Source organism: Lepus europaeus, chromosome 14 (assembly GCF_033115175.1).
Source record: "Lepus europaeus isolate LE1 chromosome 14, mLepTim1.pri, whole genome shotgun sequence".
NCBI lineage: Eukaryota > Metazoa > Chordata > Mammalia > Lagomorpha > Leporidae > Lepus > Lepus europaeus.
In genome coordinates this window covers 29,426,949-29,444,368 of record NC_084840.1, presented here as the reverse complement: position 1 = coordinate 29,444,368, position 17,420 = coordinate 29,426,949, and the positions used below count along the sequence as shown (strand labels likewise).

The 17,420-nt window shown below is 37.1% G+C and overlaps 2 protein-coding genes across 3 annotated transcripts in view; one reads left to right on the top strand and one right to left on the bottom strand.

Annotated features, from left to right (window-relative positions):
* USH2A (usherin) overlaps positions 1 to 1,528 on the top strand; it is an 855,126-nt gene extending 853,598 nt beyond the window's left edge. Inside the window, exon 71 of the mRNA XM_062211324.1 lies at positions 1,439 to 1,528. Coding sequence (XP_062067308.1) covers positions 1,439 to 1,528 — 90 coding nt within the window. The remainder of the gene's footprint in view (positions 1 to 1,438) is intronic.
* A 3,958-nt stretch (positions 1,529 to 5,486) lies between these two features.
* Positions 5,487 to 17,420, bottom strand: part of KCTD3 (potassium channel tetramerization domain containing 3) — a 53,081-nt gene continuing 41,147 nt past the window's right edge. Inside the window, exons 14-18 of one of the 2 annotated variants that reach the window (XM_062210349.1) lie at positions 14,338 to 14,493; positions 11,538 to 11,634; positions 8,147 to 8,331; positions 7,932 to 8,070; positions 5,487 to 7,104 (exon numbers count right to left, since the gene is read on the bottom strand). In XM_062210349.1, coding sequence (XP_062066333.1) covers positions 6,543 to 7,104; positions 7,932 to 8,070; positions 8,147 to 8,331; positions 11,538 to 11,634; positions 14,338 to 14,493 — 1,139 coding nt within the window. In that variant the 3' untranslated portion in view covers positions 5,487 to 6,542. The remainder of the gene's footprint in view (positions 7,105 to 7,931; positions 8,071 to 8,146; positions 8,332 to 11,537; positions 11,635 to 14,337; positions 14,494 to 17,420) is intronic. The other variant, XM_062210350.1, reaches the window with a different exon arrangement.

Below are 17,420 nucleotides of genomic sequence, written 5' to 3'. Positions count from 1 at the left end.
TTTTTTGCACAATTTCAGTCCACAGGGTACAAATTGCTGACTCTTTAAAGGTAACTGTGTCATTATCTAACCTCCTAGTGGCTAAGATGGCTAAAACCCTAGAATTTTTACCAGCCACCAAACTTTGTCATTATGCTATCTATCTAGATGTCTGTTGGAGGACCAGTCCCATGAACTGGCTCATAAGCAGACAGCCAACTAGGAATTTAGCTGCTCTGTATTTTCTTCTGAGGCTGAATTATTCATCTCTACTTCTTTTAACCACTGGCTTCTTTAGCCCTTAGCCTCCCACTCATCTCTCTCCCAAGTTCTCACTTTGCTTTCACTGAAAAGTTGACTGCCATAAAGCCTTTATTAACTAATGGCAAATAACAAAAGGAAATATTTGGCTCCAAGTACCCTGTCACCATCAAAAATGAGAATGTAGTCTTTCATGGATGTTCAGAATTTTATATATAATTATATGTATATATAATGTATGTTTAAAAATCATAAGCCTACTTGATGTTTTTATAACAATTAAATTCTAAGATTCCATTTTAGTTCTAAACTTTTTTTTTCATTTATTAAACTTTTATTTAATGAATATAAATTTCCAAAGTACAGCTTATGGGTTACAATGGCTTCCCCCCTCCCATAACTTCCCTCCCGCCCGCAACCCTCCCCTTTCCCGCTCCCTCTCCCCTTCCATTCACATTAAGATTCATTTTCAATTCTCAGTTCTAAACTTTTTCAATGACAATTATTTAAGCATTTTCTTAATCGAATTTCTTGAAATATGAATAATTGCCAATTGTATTTGACATGGAAATTGGCAATTTGATATTTTAATATGACACAACATGAGCTTGAATGGATTACATCCCTTAATCTCCCTAACTCTATGAGGTAGGTTCTATTGTCATCCTTATTTTTACAGAAGGAACTGAGGAACAGGGATAGTAATGATTTACCCAAGGGACACATAGCTAGGAAGTATTGTATGCCTAGAGTTGGGATCTTAAAAAGATCATCTGACTATACAACTCCTATCTGTAACTACTTATGTTGTCATTTTTGCTCGCTTTTTACGGTACTAGTAATAGGCAGTGGGCAAAGGGATTCAATAAGAGTTTTTGAGGTGCTAGTACTTGGCAAGCCACCTGTTCATATAGATGTGTTGTGTGATCTCTCCACTACACAGAAGGGGAAAACTGAGACTTAGAAAGGTTAATGAAATCAAATCACATACATTTTGGGTTAGTCTATAGTTCATGTGTGCTTTGTGATGTGATTCTCTCAATAGTATAAATTTAAGGCAAGAACTGTGTCAGTGTTGAGCACAGGTTTTCAAGCCTTTAATAAATACCTTTTGCATCAAAGTGATAGAAGTATCCATTGACAGCAACTACTCTGGGTAGCCAAGACTGTAACCACTGATGATTGACTTCTTTTTCAGTATGTGGATGAAGAGGACCTGATGAATGCTATCAAAGGTTTCAGCTCAGTCACGAAAGAACACACCACGTTCACCGACACTCATCTGTAAGGGAAGCAGGCTCAAACCCCAGTGTGAGTTATTGGCTGACACATCATAAATGCTGAAAAATCATTGTTTGTTATTCCGCAGTCCCTTAACAAAAGATTATTTTGGAAACAGTTCCTCTCTAGTGGAAATTTGAGAAACGTTATTATTCTGATTGTCTGAAATGAGGGATAATATTGATGTAAAAATACTTGATCTGCTATGCTTATTTTGTGGAAAATGTAGAAACACTATTTTTTCCCTTGGCTTTGTTTGGCAGTGATGCTCTTAGTTAAATGAATAATGAGTGGCCAGTATTAAGCGCATGTTCTGCCTCTATAACTCTTGTAAGCAAACACATCTGCAATGCACATTTGGCAGTGGCTATGCAAATTATGATATATAGGTATGTTTTCGCCAAAACTTATATACTTTCTGATGTGGAAACCCCAGGATTGGCTAATTTATTTACTTCTTTCGTTTGCCCATTTATTGATTCTGGGTAAATTAGTTGTTAAGCTGACACAACTGAGCTTTGTTCAAGGCTGAGTGCCCGCCTCACATGTGCTATTTAACAGCTACAGAGAACAGGTGGTCTTTTTAGTCACACACGTGGAAGCTTATCCTTGATGGACTCTTCCTTAAATGAGTCACTGGTCGAGTTGCGACTGAGCTTGTTACCAAAGATGTTAGGAAAAGAGGCGCAGAACAGAGAGGAGGCGGTGTACGAATTTACAGCCAGACCGAATTTATTTAGAGAAAATAAGTTCGTAGAGGAGGATGACCAATTGCCCGTGTGCACATTAACGGAACACGTGCAGAAGGCCCTGACCCCCAGGGTGGGGCCTTTTTATATTTTAGGAGGGCTAGGGATGGGGTTGAGGTAGGGGGCAGCAGGCAGAGGTGAATTCCTGGAACTGGGCAGGGCCTTGGAAACCTTGAAAATAATGCAGGATGGGGTAAAAAGGCAAAGGGTATGAGACCCAGTTGGGATTCAAGGGCATGGAATACATTCCAATGTTTATCTGTCTTTTGGGCAATGAGCAAGAATGGCTGAGGCTTATGTCTTTGTTCTATCAGAACTCATCCTTATTTTTGAAAAGCTAATCAGATACGCTTATCATTCTATGTTATTTAAAGCACATTATAAAACTGTAAAAGAATACCACGGATAGAAAACTGCCAGAGAGATCAGTCTCCACTTAAGCATCTAATTCAACATTGAAGTAGTTATTATAATAACTCAATTAGGTGAATCACTCACATTTTAATTCCAAAGTGTGGAGTTTACAGAGGCCCGTAGAGTTTCTGCTCAGAACACACCTCCTGCAATGCTCCTAACCTTACTTGTCTATTTTTTAGATTATTTGTTTTTATTGACACAATAATGGTACAGATTTATGGGGCACAATGTAGTATTTTGATATATGCGTACATTTTAATGATCACATTAGGATGATTAGAATCCATTACTTCATATATTCAAGATTTCTTTGTAGTGTGAGTATTCCAGTCTTTCCTCTAGCCATTTAGAAACATACAGCCTCTTATTGTTAATGATTGTTTGCCTACTGTGCAGTAGAAAACCAGAAGGTTTATTTTTACAATAACGAAAAAAATACTTTTTAAATCAGTAAAAGTAAACCTTTCTGAGGTTTCATTTATATTTTTTCATTTTTGAACTTTTTTTTAGCAACTTAATTAACTTGAAGAAGGACCCAAGAATGATACATCTTTTGTGAGCACTTAGACATAACTATAGCTTATGAGACATAAGAATATCCTGCACTAAATAGACTAAAATGAAGTAAATCTTCAAGAACAAATTTTATGATTAACTCTCATAATCCAGCTCTTAGAGGACAGAGGTCCTGCTTGGTAAGTTAGTGAACAGTGATTTTTTTTTATTAATTTAACAATTAACACTCTTGTGTATGACATCAATGATCACCTGAGGCCCTTTTTTTTTTTTTTTTTTTAATTTATTCACTTGAAAGAGAGGAAGGGAAGGAAGGGAGAAAGGGGGAGGGAGGTCAGTCAAGAAGTCTTCCATCTGCTGGTTCACTGCCCAGTTAGTGGCAATAGCCAGAGCTGCACTGATCCGGAGCCAGGAGCCTCTTCTAGGTCTCCCACATGGGTGCAGGGGCCCAAGCAATTGGGTCATATTCCACTGCTTTCCCAGGCCACAGCAGAGAGCTGGATCAGAAGTGGAGCAGCTGGGACTCAAACAGGTGCCCACATGGGATGCCAGCACTGCAGGCAGTGGCTTTACCCACTACGCTACAGTGCCAGCCCTACCCAAGGCTCTTAACATGAGCTGCCAAGGCTATGGAAGCCTTTGGAATCCAGAAACCCCTTCAGTATTTTGACAAGGCCATAAACGTACTTTTCCCTTCAGAGAAAAGTAAGTCCTTCTCTGATGACCATTTCTTTCCACTAGGGTCTCACCCACAGAGGTCCTTCATGTAGGACAGTTTTTGCAACAGTGTCTTGGCTGTCAATGCCTGAAATGTTCTTATGGGCTTTTCAGCCAGATCTGAAAGCCTTAAAGGCTTGATTCTGAGGTCAGAGTGTTACTTAAGGCAATTGTCATTCTGTGAGTCTGCTGTATGGACTGTTTCCCATGTTGGAGCATTCACTCCTTTTTAATTCTATTATTATTACCAAACACTTAATCCTATCCATATGCTCACTTTAAATTTTTTAAAAAATATTTATATGAAAGGCAGAGTTACAAAGAGGCAGAGAGAGAGAAAGAGGTATTCTATTCACTGGTTAACTCCACAAGTGGCTGCAACCAGCTGGAGCAGGTCAATACAAAGCCAGGAGCTGCTTCTGTGTCTCCCACACAGGTGCAGTGCCCCAAGGACTTGGGCCATCTTCTACTCTTTTCCCAGGCCATAGCAGAGAGCTGGATCAGAAGTACAGCTCCCAGGACTCAAACTGGTGCCCAAATGGGATGCTGGCACCATAGGAAGCAGCTTATGCCCTACAACGCAGCACTGGCTCCCCACTTTAACATTTAAAATGCTATTTTTACTACCCAGCTTAAGGGGATTTGGGGTGCCATGGCAAGTTTAAAAACTGTACCCTTAGAAGTAAGTCTGTAGGAATGTATGCAGAACAATACAGTTTTACAGTTACAAACTTCATACATTTCACAACTACAACTTTAGGAACATGGTGTTTCTTCCACAGTGTCCACCCTCCCCATCCACTCCCCCACCACCCTTCCTCCTCCCTCTCTATTCACTTTCTTATTATTTACTAAGATCTATTTTCAATTAACTTTATACATATATGATTACCTCTATGTTGAGTAAATAGTTCAACAAATAGTATGAAAAAAAACTGTTCCTCAAAAGTCAAGACAAGGACTGCTCAAAGCCATTGCTTCTCACTTCTATAGATTGTACTTTAGGTGCTCTATTAGTTATATGTCAGGGAGAACATATGGTATCTGTCCCTTTGGGACTGGAATACTTCACTAAGTGTAACATTTTCCAGTTTCAGCCATTTTGTTGCAAATGACTGGATTTTATGTACCACTGTGTAGTATTCCATGGTGTATATATCCCATAATTTATTTATCCAGTCTTCAGTTGATGGGCATTTGGGTTGATTCCATGTGTTAGATATTGTGAATTGAGGTGCAATAAACATGGAGGTACAGATAATTTTTCATATGCTGATTACCTTTGGGAAATTTCCCAGGAGTAGGATGGCTGAGTCATATGGTAGGTCTATATTCAGATTTCTGAAGTATCTCCATACTGTCATCAACAGTGGCTATACCAATTTACATTCCCACCAACAGTGGATTAGGGTACCATTTTCCCCACAACCTCTCCAGCATTGGTTGCTTGTTGATTTCTGTATGAAAACCATTCTAACAAGGTAACTGAAAACATGTTGTCTTAATCATTTTTATTTAGCTTAATTGGTAAATAAATACAATAAAACTGTCAGAAACCACTAGCAATATAGTAAACTTCAAAGAATTTATTTCAACTTCACTTACTCATATTTCTTGGAATGGGACTATATACATTATTCACCAATAAATGCTTAATGCTTTAAATTTACAATATTATTTGCAGAAACTTGAAAATTAAATGGGAAAAGTATAAAAACTTCTTCTGCTCTTAAAAGTCAAAATAACACTTTTTACACAGCCAAAACCTTTAACCAAAAATCCATGAATGCATCAAAATGGTCACCATTATCTTGATTATTAACACTGAAAAAGTATATATGGTAGCTTCCAAAACACGGCTGATCAGTAATGGTCCAGTTTTTCCTTCTAAGCACACAAAGCTTTGCCCTTGATCATTATTTTTATTTCACCTTTTCAAACACACAAATTGCTCCAACTTTTTCAAGTTTATTTAAACTTTTGACATCTAATATTGGTGATGCTTGCTAAGATTTAAGAACTCCCAACAACAATAATCAGAAAATGACCCACAGTTAAATAAAATCATCCTAAAGGACTAACTATACAGTGGAGTCTGGTATTCAATGTCTATAGTGTTTTTGAATTACATGATTTTATTTTTTCACAGACATAGCACCTCATCAAATATCTGGTAAACACTTTTCAATCACAGTAAGGGTGGAGAGGCCACGTTCCAAAGACAACTTTGTGACTCACTTAAGGTAACACTGCAAGACAAGTCTCAGGCATAACCAAGGAGAGGAATGCAGTCTGTTGGTTCTCATGCCCCAAGGTGACACTCATCTATGTGGGCAGCATCCTATCAAGAATGGTTCTATGTTTCCAAAGAACAGTTAAATGCTAAGTGGATTCCTGTTTTACAAATGATCTGTTAAATGTAAAACTAAAGCCAAAAAACATTTCCAAAACTTTAAAAGAGACATGGTTATTCTATCTCTTTATTCCAGGGAATTCTGTTAAAAAGATACTAACTAAATGAAGTCCAATGTTGTGAAGTTTTGGTGTAAAAACTAATGTACTGAAATCCAGGGTAGTTACAACTTCCACGTAAATTCTGCAAAAGAATTCCTTCGGAGAGTTTCACAAGCTGTATTCCTGACCTGAAGAGTCACTTTTTTTATGCCGAGGAGAGGGAGTGGTCTTTGTGGGAGATGGGGACGCAGTACCTGGTGAGTCTGTTCCTCCATCAGAAGTGCTTGGTGACGATGCCAGATGGGGAACTTTCTTTTTCCCAAGGAATCCTCCCCCTTCAAATCCTCCTTTCTTCCTTAACTCCACTTTGTTCTCATTTTCATCTTCTGATGACCTTTTTTTGGATTCTGAAAACCCTTCCGCTATTTTAGGTGCTTCCAATCCACTATCCGAGTCTCTCCAACTTTTAATTTCTGTTCCAGGAGACTTTCTCTCAGCTACATTGCATTCCCCTGGTGCCCCCTTCACTTCAGCTTGTATCGGGCCCAAGTTACCATTTTCAGGGACAGCTCTTTCTATATTTCTGTTCAAATTAATAGTCTGGAAGTCTCTATAACTGTGAAAGCTCTCAGTCCTTCTTGCCCTTGCTAACAAAGGACTCTCTCTGTAAGGCCTCATGGAACCATAAGTAGCTGCTTCATGGATGGTTTCATGGTGCTGAAGCTGAAGACTGAAATACAGTTTTTAAAATTACAGTTAAGATTTCATGCTGCAATTTTTCAGGAGCATGGATCATTAATTATACTACCAATATAAACATAAAAAGTGTTTTAAATCCATATTTCTCTATAAAATTATGCTTATTAAGTACTGTGTATTTTGTGTGCATGCATATATGTATACACACACACAAGTACACTTTAAAGGTTAATGGAAAATAGAACTGATAATTTTGGTATAAGAATTTTTGAAATTCATCTATACCTTTCATATTATGCATTTCTATAAACTTTTTGAAGACCTCATATTTAATACTGTTCATATATTCACACATGAAGAGCTGAGGCAGGGAAAATATTTAAAACAGGAAATGAATATAAATCAGTATTTTGCTCCTGGTTCCTTAGATTTAAGATTTTGTCAACACAATTAAAAAAATATGTGCTAAATCACTGTGGTAAAAGTACTTAATACCTAAATATAAGACTAGCCCTGATAAAGCAATCACTTTAATATTGTCTGAGTCAACAGGAACACATACTATCTAAGCTGTCATGTATTTTCCTAGTTTTCCTTGAATTCTGTGTCAAATAGGCATTCAAATTGGCAGTTTACAAAAATTAAAAGAAATATTTTTCTATAAAAAGAACCTGACATGCATACAGATGAGAAATTTGAGTCAAATTTTAAAGATGCAATTGAATGTCAGTATAAAGCCTGAGTTTAAAAAAAAAGCCTTTGAAAAATATAGCTTTTGGACCATCTATCATTTCAGTTAATTTTCCCAAAAGCAACTGATTCAACTTATGATATGTAATACCCAACCCTTTAACCTACCTAGAATTTGATTCTCGGAGGCGGCTATGCTGAACCACAGAAGTTGCTGGACTGATGTTAGGAGTAGCACAGCGAGAAGTGCTGAGATCACACTGGTCCAGTAATTTGAGCAGCTCTTCTTCAGTTGGACCACCTACATCTTAGGAAAACACACTCATTTAATGACTTACTTCAACAGCTTACTCTGACCAAGGTCATTCCATAAAGGAACGTACCCTTATCTTCACTTTTGCTAACCATATCCATAGCAGTGGTCAGATCCCACATCTGAATGCTGCCATTTGTATGGCCTGTGAACAAGTAGCGCCGTGGCCTTGAGCCCATCCTACTGGATCCTTCACATTCTCGCACTGTAAATGCGGATATTGTAGTACAGTCAACAGCTTGGATCTCACATATTCTGCAAAAGATACTGCATAGTTAGAAACCAAGGGAAAAAATACCACTTTACAAATCAGACTTGTTCATTTCTTACAAAATTATAGCTGAATCCTTAACTAAAACACACTTAAAGGGGTCAAGGCAAGCTAAGGACAAAATAGGGTGGATTTCTGGAGTCCAAAAAACAGTTATTTTAAAATTAAATAATTCAAATACAGGCAAATAGTTGAAGTTAACCTTAAAAGCAGAACGACCCTTGATGGGCATGAACAATTCTTTAAAAGGAAGCTAAGAAACTAAAGAGAGCACAGACATCATATTAAATCCTGAAAAAAATCACTGAAAATTTACATGTAAATTTTAAAAATCTAAAACCAGAAAAAGTATAGAGCTCTATGAAGAAATTGCATCTTCCACTGTATTAACAGACAAGCTTTTCAGAGCATTTTTAACTGTTTCACTTATTATCATAAAAGATGAAAGGACAATTATCTATGCTGATGAACAGGGAAATCAATGGATGTCACTAAATCACTTTCCCAAAGTCATAAGCAGTGAATGAACTGTACTTGACTGAATTATTTATCCCAGTTGAGGGGACTTAAAATAAGAAAAAAAGTTAACAGGCAAATGCAGTTAGAAAAATGGAGGAAGAGAAAATATAGTTCACCTAAATGTGAGAAACATCATAGGAACAGAAAATGAAGCCTAGCTGAGTGTGACTGTTGTTAAGCAGCAAAGCAGCTGCCTATGATGCTGGCATCCCACAGGGGCCCTATTTCACTTCAGATCTGCTCCCTGCTAATGCGTGTGGGAAAACAGCAGGAGGACCAAGTGGTTGGTTCCCAGCCACTCCCATGGGAGACCAGGATGGAGTTCCAGAGTCCTGCCTTGAGCCTGGTGCAGCCCTGGCTATCGTGGCCATTTGGGAAATAAACTGGCAGGGGGTAGATCTCTTTTTTGTAAATTTTATTTATTTGAAAGGCAAAACAGGGGTGGTGTGGGATAATGTTAATTCTTGTAGGCCCACATATGAGGGATCTTCAAAAACTAAGAAAATACATTCTTTTAATTTCATTTTTCCATGAACTTATAAAATGTATTTATTTGAAAGAGATAAAATGCCCACAACACCTGGGCTGGACCAAGCTCAAGACAGGAGCCAGGAACTCCATCCAGGTCCCCTGCATGGTGGCAGGAACCCAAATATTTGGGTTATCATCTGCCTCCCAGGCACATTAACAGGAAGCTGGATCAGAGCACTGCAGTAGCCATAACTTGAAGCAGGAACTCAGATACAGCATGAGGGCGTCCCAAGTGGTGGCATTACCTGCTGAGTGACTATGCACACCTCTCCATGAACTGTTTGAAGCTCCATGGCTGAGTCATGAGGTATCCTAGGCTTATTGCTGATCTCAAGGGAAAAACTTAGTATTTCATATTGCATATAAGGTTTTAAACGATTATTACTAGGATTTTTTAAAATCGTGAGTATTGACTTTGTCAAATGTCTTGCACTATTAAGATAATTTTTCCTTATGTGTCATGTAGTGAATTACATTTAATTTTAATATTTATAAATTGACTTATGATGGTTCTAAGAAACACCTATATTTCCAGTTTAAAACAAATCAACATTTATATGTACATGAAAGAATGTGGTTTTACTCTTTTTTCCCCCACGTTGGAATGGAAGCCTTAGAATTCTCTTTCCTGTACAATTTCTTTTCTAGCTCATTTTCAATAATTTCATTTCTTACTATTAAAAGCCTGAACTGTCTTTAAACAAAAAACTTTAATTCAAAACAGATTCATTAAAGACTGATTTTCTACTGAATTCTATTAAGTAATTTCTGCTTGTTATTTTTATATCTACAGCTTTTGTTCTAGAATCATAAATACAGAAAGTTAATTATAACATACTGCTCTTGTTTGAAATATTAGAATTGAACAATGGTGAGACATGATAAAGGATGTGACAAGACCAGTTTTAATGAACATTCAGCAGCTTTTTCACTATGAAAAGTCCATGAAATCATAGAAATTTATAGCATTTCTTGAGATTAACTATTTGGTGTCTTCATTATAGGCTCCTAATATAATTTCTTTTAAAAAACATCAAACTTTAGTATACTCTAAAGTCACTAATTCATTTAATAGTTGCTAATGACTATATGCAGTGAATTCTGATGAAAAGAGAAATTCAACGGGTTTGTTCACTAAAATATTAACTCGTGAGTCATGTTGAAGAAGAGATACCTGAGCAATCTTAGAAAGATCAACAGCATCACTAACATTGAAGTGAAAATCAGTAATCTTTTCAATGATTGCAAGAATTTTACTTTTCACTTATTTGACATCAATACAACTTTGAGCTTTACCATTTCTTCCCCTTAAAAACAATTTGGTTAAGGATATAAATTCTAAGTTTCATTCATTGCAAAAGGAAGACAAAATCAACTGCTACTGAACTTCTAGTGTAGTGACAGACTATGCAAGAAGTTTTGCTATATTTTTAACTCATTTTATCCTATGACATCCTGCCAAAACAATTAAATCTCATTGTACAAGGTAACTAGAACTACAGGAAACAAAGGAACTTAAGTTTTATTTACATACAAGTACCAAAATTAGAATTTAGTTCCTCAGTCTGTCATCAATTTCACTATGCTCTTCACGTAACTGAACTAAAGCGGAGGCATACTGCAATGCCATATATTGGAAGCTGGTGGGGGGGCATTCACACTGAGTATTGAAGAGAATGTATAAAGACAGGGCTCCTTACTGTCAAAGAGAATTTATCTCCATATTAAAGTTGATCAAAGAGGTATTATGAAATTAAACATTGGTATTTTACTGTATGATGTGAAGATTATGCAAACTGTTGTTATTATTTATCAGCTTGTAGTTGCTTCATGGTTTTTATTTCAAGAGGTAATACTAAGTGTCAGAAAATCTGTAATATGTCTTGCTTGAGAGATGTGTATACCATACAAATTTGTATGGAAGGGTTGGGAAATATTTATCCCTAGTCCTTCCTAATTGTCCACAGCATTGTTAAGAGTCTTAAATAGTTGTTAGAGAATAAGCAGTATGCATATCTCAAGTTAGAACAATCAGATGAGAATGGACTTCTCAATAGGTTGTTTGCCTTTTGATATCACTGTTGCCACCACAAATTGCATGTGTTTTATAGGACAGTAAGTGATTTCGGAACATAAGTACCTTTTCCCAGTCGATGAGAGTCTCACAAATAGCTTGTTGGTGATGGGAACAACTTTCTGAATAAACACCTGTTGATCATCTCTCTCTCCAAAGGGGCCTAGGTCAGCAAACAGAAAATATGAAAAGCAGCTAATTAAAATTTGTTGTACATAAAAAGCAATAAAAATATTTTCTCTTGTCTAATATTGCACTGCATTTCAAGTCAAAATCAGTCATAAAATCCAATGGTACAAGTGCTGTTAGACGTTTTCTGCAGTAGGGCTGCAATTTGCCCAAGGCTGTACAGTAACAGTACTACATGAATGTGCACTGAAACAATCTGCTAGTTGGGAGGACTGCCTAGAATCTTGCAACTCCAAGAAAAGGACATGTATTACTTTTCTGAACAGCCAACAGTTTTAAAATATAATCAGAAGTTTTCATTAACTAGATTAACAGATGCAAATTTTTAAGACTTCTTGTAGGGTAACTGGTTATAAAAATAAGAATCAGATGTCCAAAGACTATATGAAATTTGAGACTGAGTTATACCTTGCAACATTTTCAAAGATTTCATTATTTTCTCTTTAGTGTACTTGGGAAAGCATGTAAATAGTCCATTATATTTTAGAAAGATTGCAAACAATAATGTAAAGAAAAAGTGTTATGCAAAACTTACAGCACACATTTTAGTAATTCTTTCTTATACTCTTTACCTAAAATAATTCCATTTACTGTTCATAAGCAGATGATGTTCAACAAATATGCCAAGTTATCTTAATGAATCACACCTGCTTAGTAAATCAAATAATTTCTTTATCTTCCAAATATCTCCACTACTACTTCCTTTCATGCTCACCTTCCATGTGGATTATTTCATTGCGATCTAGATTCCACCCATACTACCTTCCTGAACCCGAACTCTACTGTTTCAGTGAAGTTTATTCCTCATGGGATTCTTTAAAAACAGTATTATAAAAAGGAAAGAAAAATCTTCCTGCCTTTTTTGACTGAATCTCACAATTTAAAGGCCTCTTACTAAACATGTCTGTATTCACATTATATATGCTTTCCCAGTATAAATCCCTTTTTCTTACATGCTGACAACTTGTAAACACAATTTCTGGTTAAGGACTTCCTAAAAGGTACAACCTTCACACCAAAGACTGTTGACCATAGGCCCATTCACTGTACATCTACAAGTCCGCTTGCCTCTTCTTTTGAGAGTCACTCTTTCTATATTTATTTCAGTTAATGACATCCATTACTCCACTTCCAAAGACTCCAGGCAGTCATCCTAGATTCTCTTCTCTCCCATGTCTGCCTTTTGATTCCTACTGAATGATTCCTTCTTCCTAGATAATTAATTGCTCCTTCCTGGTTTTTTTTTTTTTTTTTTTTTTTTTTTTTTTTTTTTTTTTTTTTTTTTGCTTTATTGCTTGCTGTCTCCTTGAACATTCAAGAATGAAATGCATATAATGTAAATCCAGTATCATTTTCAAATTTCCTCAGAAGCTCATCACTTAACAAGATGGAATCTAAATTCCTTCGTTTGAGACCCTCCATGACCTTGTCCTTGCCTATCCACCTAGTATCATGTCCAGATATTCTTATCCACATACCCTGTATGCAGTAGTCAGTGAGCTTCTTGGCATTCTCCAAACTTGTTAGGCTCTCCTGGTCTCTATCCTTTCTAAAATCATCCACACCCATCATCCTCTACACGTGAGCTCATAAACTAAGACTTCAAGAAGTGTCCTGTCTTAATGTTGGTTTCCATCACTGTTAAGTGAGGCCTGGGAGGATGGGCCCTGGTATTGGAGTGCCTGGTTTGAGTCCCACCTTTGCTGTTGTCCCAATTCCCACTTCCTGTTGAAGTATACCCTGGGGGGAAGCAGGGCGGATGGCTCAGGTGGATGGGAGATCATTGTCTCTCTCTCAAGTAAATAAAATTAATTAAAAATACTAAGTTGGGATAATGTAACCCCCATAGTTGTGAAGAAGGTTAGCACAGATCCTAGTGCTATCTCTTGGGTATTTTTCTGCCCTATGTCCTTGAGCATACTGTGCAAAACAATTGTTTTATTTTTATTTCCCCTACTGACTATACTGCAAGTTAGTATTAATGTTGGAGCCAAAGTACTCAATGAGTACTTGTTGAATAAATAAAAACACAAAGTTGCAATTCCTAGCATCATGCAGGGAACTAAAATCATTTAACACTTTTTTTTTTCCTAAATGTAGCTTATAGTTTTTAAACATAATTAGCTTGAAATATTTACTATGAGTGAATTCTAGATGAATACAAGTTTAGTATTTTCATAACAATCATTTCTAATGTACTTCATGCTATAACTTCTGCTTATACAGATGAGCAGAAAGGTATATGAATAAACCAAGTCCTATAGAATGTAAGGATAGTGAGATACAAGTACATATATAGCAGAGATTCTTTCAAATGGGCTCTGGGGTACTGGAAGTAATCTGATAACTGCACATGTATGGATACCGTACAAACTAACTTTATGTACCTTTTGCTGAAATCAGAAAATAAGCTCTTTCTTCTAGCTTCAACTTTTATTTTCAGTTAATTATCAGCAAAAGAAAAATATTTTCAGGTTTCAAATGTGCAGTTATGAACAAAAGTGGAGAAAATAATAGAGAGGACATTATTTAAACAAACACCAATAAGATGAAAACTGTTCATATTAAACAATAAAAAATACTATAATACTTTTCCAGAAAGATATGAATTTCAAAATTAAAAATTTGTTTATAAATCACTTTTACATTTCAACTGCCCCAAAATAATCTAACCTACCTATGTCATTTCCAGAAGAGTAGCTACCATGGCTTTCTGTCTCCTCCAGAGACAATATTTTGAATGATGCTAAGGGAGTAGAACCTGGCTGAGTAGAGATCATTCCTCTGAATCGTGTAACTGTCCATGTCCGGACATGGTTATTATCGGCACAGACTATGGGAGACAGAGAACACAAGAGAGCTGTTAGACAATAAAGGCACAATCAAAATCACTTTCATAAACACAGTCGAGCTGTTTTTACCACGAGGTACATTAACACATCATACAGGTTGTTCCATTTGGCAGTGGAAGTGCTTCAGATGCTGGGGTTCTTCCACAGCCTTTATTGGCTGAGCATTCTTGATCCCCAAAGTCTGGAACTTTGGGATTTATTTTTTTTTTTGGGATTAGGGATGTTCAACCTGTAGTACATTATTTGTGCCTTTGTAACAAAAATGGGACCAAAACCATAAGATGAATAACCATAAGATGAATAAAGTATGTCTGGTTGGAAATACAAGGTACCTAAGTAAATCTATGGTTCCTTATAAAAATAGTCTGCAGGGTTTAAACTTACAGCAGTTTTTGTTTTGCTTTTTTTTTTTTTTTTTTTAAATAAAAAGACTAAGAAGATGTTGAAATTAAGTCTGGGGGCCAGTATATGGTACACTGGGATAAGACATCACCTGTGATGACAGTATCCCGTATCAGAGAACGGATTTAACTCTCAGCTGCTCTGCTTCTGACCCAGCTCTCTGCTGATGTGCCTGGAAAAGCAGTGAAAAATGGCCCAAGTACTTGGACCTCTCTGCCACCATTGTGGGAGATCTGGCTGGAATTTGGGGCTCTTGGCTTTGGCCTGGCTCAGCCCCACTCCAGCTGTTATGGCCATCTGGGGAATCAACCAGCAGAAAAAATATTTTTTTTTAATGGGGGAAAAAAAGTTACTCAGTTTTGTTTTGTTTTTTTCTTTTTTAACCAACCACTGAAATTCTTTCAGCTTATGTAAATCAATTATTAAACAACCTACATCCAAAGTAATTGAATAATTATTGACATAAATGACATTAGTGAAATATCTTATCGTTACTTTAAGGAAAATCAAGATTATGCAGTAAAGCTGAGCATTATTTTTATATAAAATAAGTCTGTATTTAAGAAACATACTCCAGTAGTTTTATGTTTTACTGGGAACAACAGTAAGTAGGTATACATCCCAAACTCCTTGTTTTTTCCCTAAACACATACTCTGTTAGAAATAGAATCTCTGGGCTGGCGCCATGGCTCACTTGGTTAATCCTCCGCCTGCAGTGCCAGCATCCCATATGGGCACCAGGTTCTAGTCCCAGTTGCTCCTCTCTGGAAGAGAGCTCTCTGCTGTGGCCCGGGAAGGCAGTGGAGGATGGCCCAAGTGCTTGGGCTCCTGCACCCGCATGGGAGACCAGGAAGAGGCACCTGGCTTCGGATCAGCAGAGCGCCGGCCGTAGCGGCCATTTGGGGAATGAACCAGCGAAGGGAAGACCTTTCTCTCTGTCTCTCTCTCTATATCTCTACCTGTCAAATTAAAAAAAAAAAAAAGAAGAAGTATAGTCCTTGAATTAGAACCTGGCGCCCAAATTGGGTGCTGGTGCTGCAGGCGGAGGATTAACCAAGCGAGCCATGGCACCGGCCCCGGACTATTACTTCTTGGTATTTAATTTGCCCTTAATGATAAATTTTCTGAAATCATTGTAATGAACCATGGAGCTGTGAACTTATTAGTAAATACTAGCAACACTGATAAAACAAGGAAAGTCTCCAAAATTTATTATACACACATAGTATTTCCTACTGAGTAAAATGTTGGAGTTATATATTTAACAAAACTTTAGCAAACGCCAACAAGTAGCATCTGCGCACTTAATTTGTGTGTAATAAAATCCTTAGAATACCTGTATTCTGTTTGAATAGGCTGTTTGATCTGTTTTATGGTAAGCTTACTAAAATACAGAAAAATAATTTAGATACTTTGGTTGATTCAGTTGGGCAGTTTTGTTTCCATTAGTTATCTAAAGTTTATATTTAAGGTTTAAAATAAACACTATAGGAAAAATGTCATTACATGTTCATATATGTTGATATCCACCAGGTGGCAGAATAATATAACTGAGAATAGATAATACTTCAGATTTTTGGTTACACTGGATCTTTTTCTTGGCAAACTGAAAAACTTGAAACCTACATGGACTATCTGATGTTAATACAAATGTTCCTTGGCATCACATCCTACAATAACATTATCATCATCAAAATAATAGTAATTAGTATTGAGACCTTTAACACTGTCACTTCTGCAAAATAGTGTATTTGCCTATAGGATCAAAATGCTTTACTTTAGGGCCGGTGCCGTGGCTCAACAGGCTAATCCTCCGCCTTGCGGCACCGGCACACCGGTTTCTAGTCCCGGTCGGGGCACCGGATTCTGTCCCGGTTGCTCCTCTTCCAGGCCAGCTCTCTGCTATGGCCCAGGAGTGCAGTGGAGGATGGCCCAAGTGCTTGGGCCCTGCACCCCATGGGAGACCAAGAGAAGCACCTGACTCCTGCCTTGGGATCAGCGCGGTGCGCCGGCCACAGTGCGCCGGCTGTGGCGGCCACTGGAGGGTGAACCAACGGCAAAGGAAGACCTTTCTCTCTGTCTCTCTCTCACTGTCCACTCTGCCTGTCAAAAAAATATATATATATGCTTTACTTTATACAACATTTACTCAGTATCTTTTATGTGCCAAGAACTATGCTAAATATTGAGAAGAGAGAGTGGGGTGGGAGATCTTATCTAGAACAAAGTGATAGATAAGTAAGCAAACACATAAATGATCAAGTGAGGAGTCAATGAAGAAAATAAATAGGGTGTCAGAGGAAACAACTACTGGATAGAGAGTTAGCCAAGTGGCTAAACATTTCAAATGAAAAGAATAAGAGCAAAAGTTCTGAGAGATTTTTACGAAAGAAAAGCCAGTAGGTTAGTGTCATGAGCAACAAGTGGTGTAGGGAGTTGGGAAAAGATTTCAAAGGTGGGATCCAAAACAGGAAGAATCAGAGACTATGGTAAAAATTTATTCTAA